Genomic DNA, 6,000 nt, shown 5'->3' with positions numbered 1-6,000 from the left:
CCCCCCTTCCCCTCCATCACAACCACGGTGATTTCTGCAAAATATATATCCCTGCTGCCCACCAGTGTAACAGTCTCATTTATGTTTGTGCTTCTCACAATATGTGTTCACTACAATTTTTAAAAATCTGTCTGCGGAAGTTTTTTCGTCCTGTTCTTATTTAACATTCCTGCTCAGTGTTTCTTATGAAAAACACCTTTGTTCGTTCTTGTTCATTCCTGTTCATTCTTGTTCCTTCCTGATCATTCTTGTTCATTCCTGTTCTTTACTACTCGTTATTTGTGTTCAGTAGTCCCTGTTTTTTATCCCATAATCCTCTTTATTTACAAAAACATTGGCCCTTTTGACTCCTGTTTAGAATTATTTCTCATCATATTTCTATTTATTAGCGCTGTTTACAACGTTACAAGAAACATTATTAACTTAATTAGAAATAATGAATGTTATTCTGCAATATGCATGACACACATCCCACCCCCATTCCTTAGTGCCTCTCTGCCAGCAAAAAAACAGCACTTAATAAAAATCCCGCTCAGCTACCCATAAAGCGGTTAAAAAAGAACACGAGCTTTAATTATTCTTATGTATAATAATGTTTTTTAATTAATGTTTACACTGCACAAATGCTATATTTCATGTCCATTTGACTATTTAAAATTACACCTTTTTTGTCTAAAACCCGTCTTTTAACTCCACAATTGTTTTCACCCGATGAAATTTGTCTTATCTACGAAATGTCTCCTATGAAGTTGAGCGTCTATCTAGAAACAAACAATAGTTTGAACGAACATTATCTTATAAAGAAACATACATAAAAATTAAATCTGTAGATAGAAATTGTCAATGTTCACAAAATTTTTACTGCTGATTTTTTTACACAATTATAGTTGAATTAAATTTGTTTGCTTAAAATAGCAGTTAAAATGTATTTTTCTTGATATAAAACTTGTTAAAATGATTTTTTTAAATTGTTTTTGCCTTATTTGTACTGAAGAAGATAACAGTTAGAAATATTTACTCAATTTCAATTTTCAATGCTGGAGATTTCTGAATTTTAAAAACAATGAAATAATTCTGAAAGCATGATTCAGGATTTAACATAAATGTTGTTATTTGCGCGTTTTTTCTGAATCTCTGTTAATGACGAGATTTAAATTAAATTGGATTAACTTTAAAGCAAAAACGATTGTTTAGTCAAGTATTAATGAGTTCTCATTGTTAAAAATGTTTTTTGCTAACTTTATTAAAATGAATAAGTCTTCTTCTGTAATCTTAATTTCAAGTAACCCTTCATGTAAGAATGGCAATGGCCGATTTTCAATGCTACCCTTTAAAAGCTTTGTTAAGTAAGAATGAAGTATGAAGATATCAATGTTTATAATTTCAAAAACTGATTATTTTCAATTGTGGTTACTCTACAAATATTGACTTACGCATTTCCACGGCAGTTAAACATATAAAAATTATCAGACATTAACACTTTATCATAGAAAACGACAATATTTTACATATTTTTTGTCTAAAAAAGGTTTCGAGGGTACCGTTGTAAACCAGGCCTTGCCATTTTTGGCTTGGCACTTGAAATTACGCTTACAGTTCCTCTTAAACATTGTCTTGTTGTGATACGCCTTTTTAAAAGTTTTTTATCCTATTAGATTTTCATGAGATTCTATCAAAACTCCACGAGACACTATTTATTTGGTTTATAACCATTGGAATGTAATTAAACCGGTAAATTTGAGTGCAATTTTATATATGTCCTTTAAAATTGTGTCATGTATTTAGATCGGTCGATTTCCTTGTACAGTATAGTTCAGAAATGGATTAAGAATAATTCTTGTAAATGACCCAAGGTCGGGATTAATAAACTTAAACTTCTTCTTATCTACACACGAAATAATTTGTTCAATTGTTCGTAGCTAGTTAACTTATTCTGATAATTAGTAAGTTCCTATCTCTAATATTGTTTTTATATCTAGATCCGGAAACTGCAGGAGAAGGTGTCTAAGTGCGAGGAGAGCGTGAAGAAGACGAAGGATCAATATGAACTGGCGCTCCTAGATATTAACAATTATAATTCAAGATATATGGAGGTGGGTAGAATATAGATATATGGAGGTTCATCGCGCCCATCTTTCTTTTAATAATTGTAACTTTAAAAAATTTACTGCTAACATAGCCATTTTTTATCGTGAAAAAAAAACCTAACAATGTTTGATTTCGCAGATTTTTTTGATCTAATGGACAATGGTGGTTTTCATCAGTTGATTGATTTATGGATTGATTATTGATTGATTGATTGATTCTAGGATATGACGGATGTATTTGAGCGGTGTCAGCGTAAGGAAGCCCAGCGGTTGCAGACCTTTAAAGAAACCTTGTTCTCAATTCATAAATGCTTAAACATTTCAGAAGATTCAGCGTAAGATACTATCCTCAAATCAGAATTAATCATTTAGTGGGAGAAATTAAATAGATTTTATCCTCATTTAAAGGAAGACATTGTAAAAATATAATTTTTGACACATAAAACTCGTTCAACCTTTCTGTAATTTAACTCGAAAATCGAAAAAGTAATGTTACATTTTTATCGTTATTTCATCTTAGTTTTTTTTTGCGCTTTTAGTTAGTAACCATTTTAAACGAGAACAAACCATGCATTGCCATTCTTATGTTTTTTGGGGGGGGGGCAGTGTTCTCACACATCAATTTAGAACTTATTTCAAATATTTTTGTAGTTTTTGGGAGCAAGATATTAATAAAAATATATTCTTGTTTTACATTTTTTTTCTTTTTTAGGCTTCCCCAGATCTACGATGAATTCTATCACACTGTTAGTAATGCCGATCACGACAAGGATCTCCGCTGGTGGTCCAACACACACGGAGTAAACATGGCGATGGCCTGGCCGCAGTTTGAGGTAGGTCAACCTACAGGTCAATCTAGGATCTGGATTACCTAAATTAAGAAAAGGAATCACGTGACTTCAAGGAATTGTCGAAGAAATAGGATATCGTCGTTTTCCTGACTGAGAAATAAATTCTGACCATTTTTGACAAAAACCATAATTGGAAATTGTTAATTATCAATGAGAAAATAAAGGATATCTCTACCATCCCCAAACTTTAAAGGGGATTGATAAATGTAGAGGGTTAAAAATATATTTTTTTTTATTTAATATCACAAAATATGCAAAGCGTACACTACCAGCTAGATTCCTTTTCATTATGTAGGTACTAAACAATTGATGCACGTGTTTTTATGCCATGTTTTGCTTTGTGTTTTTTTTTACATCAGATTGCATGTAAGCTTGTTTTTTTTTTTTTTTTGCATTATCTTTTTAAATGAATAATGAATTTTCTCCAGATATGGTCAAAAGTGTTGAAATTAATTGGAATTTGGACACTCATCGATAGAACAACACCCGGAGAAATATTCGGGATTCGAATTTGTCTGTTTTATAAACCTGCCGTACAATTAAGTTAATAACTTTTTTTGAAATTTAAACGAAAAAAATTTGCCTTTTCCCAATTGTTTAGAATAACATCGTGAAAACTAACAAGAAGTGCATTCATTTAAAAATAGCTTTTATGTCCCTATATATTAGTCATAATTGGTACTACTTTTATGTTGATCCGAAATGTTCTTCCGTTTAATTACAGAATGGTTTCTCAAATTCTCACCTCTAACGTCAGATTGAGATACAAGTTTATAAAGAGAGACTAATGTTTAACATAATTAAATGAAGTTGTCTGGTGGTGAGGGTTGTGGTGTTGTGTTAATGTATATCCCCCTGGTTAGGAGTATACGGAGGAGTTTAGAGATATTGCTCCGAAGGCGAAGAAGATGACGAATATTCCCGACGGAAACATTACTCTCATCAACCAGAGATCGGTCTGCGACGATCTTCCAGTACGTATAGATCAACATATTTACTACATGTACCAATCAGACAAAAAAAACGTATATCCCCTGGATAGAACTTACTGGAAGCGTAATTTCAAGTGACCCTCCGGCCTCAATGTACAGATGACAATGCCCGATTTGGAACGGTACCCTTAAATCATTCATCTGATCAAAAATGTGGAAGATACCGTCGTTTTTCTGAAAGAGTGTTTTTTCTGTGGGTGTATTGCTTCTCATAAACAAGGAATGCGCAAGTCAGTTTCTCAGAGAAACCGCAATGAAAAATAACGTTGATATCTAATTCAAACTTGATCAGAAAAAGCTTTCAAGAGTACCTTTGTGAATGTGACAGTACCATCTGTGCATGGAGGGTCACTTTAAATTACGCTCACAGGTACTTTGATTATAAATTTACACTGTGAATATCGAGTTTGGAGTCCATGTGGATACGTGTTATACCACCAAAAGTAGCCTTTGAATGATTAAGTAAGAAAAATGAAGTTTGTTCAGTTAAAACTAGTAAACCATGGAATGAATGCTGTCTCTGTTCTTTCTTTACTTAAGAAATGTCGCGAATGATTTTGCAAGGCTCCGCTATCTCTGAAATGTTCAGGGCACTGTCATAGTTTAGTTACAGCTTACAAAATCTTCAGCGACATTTCACAATTTAAAAAGAAGACGACGCGAATTCCTCGTTTTTATAGTTCTCACTGTATGATTGAACTCTATTTCTAGCATATTCGGTGTTATGAAAGGAAAATCCTGTCGAAGCTTTGTCTCAGCCGATCTGGAAACTTTTCTTTAAGTCATTCGGGGGTAAATTCGTAGGAAGCTCATTCTAAGAACTCTTCAATATATTAACTTGTATATATGTGATCAAAAAATTTAACGTAGAGGTACGAATTAAAAATTGGTTGGGGAGGTACAGAAAAAAATTAACGTTTTTCATCTGTTTTGCCTTGTCAATTTCCGTTTTTACTTACTAAATTGTCAATTTAAACTATGAAGCTGTTTATTTATTAGCTGGAATTGTAGTAGTTATATTTTCATTTATTATGATGATGAAGATTATATTGAAGAGTTACATTTAGTTTAAACAACATGTTAAATGATTTGCTGTAGGTGTTGTTAAATTACAAAGTAAACTACACGTTCAAACTCTGAAATATTTAAGACTAGGCTTTCAGAGAGTTTGAATGTTGCTTTCAAGCCGCCATTTTATCCTCGTAACTTAAAAACATTATTTTGCGGATCTATCTGTTAACGTTGATAGATTTTTAAAGCTTAACAAAAATCTACATTTTTTCCAGGCAATTTTTTTTTAATTTGATTAGTCTTCCTTGGGGTCATTTGAGTTGCACAACAAATCTGGGTCAGATCGTTTACATTAATTGAATACAACAAGACAGACAAGCCAAATATATTAACAGATATCCGAGTTTATTTAAATTTGAAATTGAAACAATGTAAGATATAATTTTTTTCAATATAGAACAAGGTATAGTTCATGTACATAGATTTTAAATTTGTACATATGCATGAAGTAATTTTATTATTTTTTTGCACTTACTAGAACTTTTTTTTAATTAGATTATTTTCTGTTCAGTAAATATCTCAAAATATGTATTTTCTTACTTACTCGTTGTAATACTATTAAGTTTACTCTAAAAAAAAGTTTTAATGTTTATATCAAAATTTTCTTCTCGAAAATCAGAAGGGTAAATTGTTAACTACGTGGTTTATCAATTTTAACTCAATATTTGCCTCTGAAATGAATATTTTTTTATACAAACTTAATTTTCATTAATCTTTCAGACAATAAACTTTAAATTTCTTTTTTCAAGAAGGTTGTTATCTTTAAAAATAAACACTTTTTTATTATATGCTAACGACCTTATCTAATAATCATAACACATCTCTTAATTAATGGCATTTTAAACTTTTTTGTCAATAATTGTTTTTTCAAATGTGAGATCATGGAGTCGAAATTACCTCGATAATAATCATACAGTGATCAGCGTTCATATCAATATAATGAAGACGATATTTAAATAAGTTTTCTTAAAAGTTTTCTTCAAATTACAAGTTTTCAAG

The 6,000-nt window shown here is 31.2% G+C and overlaps 1 protein-coding gene across 1 annotated transcript in view; it reads left to right on the top strand.

The window, feature by feature from the left end:
* Positions 1-6,000, top strand: part of LOC111718384 (protein kinase C and casein kinase II substrate protein 3) — a 33,520-nt gene that overhangs the window by 20,488 nt on the left and 7,032 nt on the right. The window contains exons 9-12 of the mRNA XM_023493962.1: positions 1,980-2,093; positions 2,310-2,422; positions 2,800-2,920; positions 3,802-3,912. Coding sequence (XP_023349730.1) covers positions 1,980-2,093; positions 2,310-2,422; positions 2,800-2,920; positions 3,802-3,912 — 459 coding nt within the window. The remainder of the gene's footprint in view (positions 1-1,979; positions 2,094-2,309; positions 2,423-2,799; positions 2,921-3,801; positions 3,913-6,000) is intronic.

Source organism: Eurytemora carolleeae, unplaced genomic scaffold, assembly GCF_000591075.1.
Source record: "Eurytemora carolleeae unplaced genomic scaffold, Eaff_2.0 scaffold22, whole genome shotgun sequence".
NCBI lineage: Eukaryota > Metazoa > Arthropoda > Copepoda > Calanoida > Temoridae > Eurytemora > Eurytemora carolleeae.
This window is presented reverse-complemented; position numbering and strand designations above follow the sequence as displayed.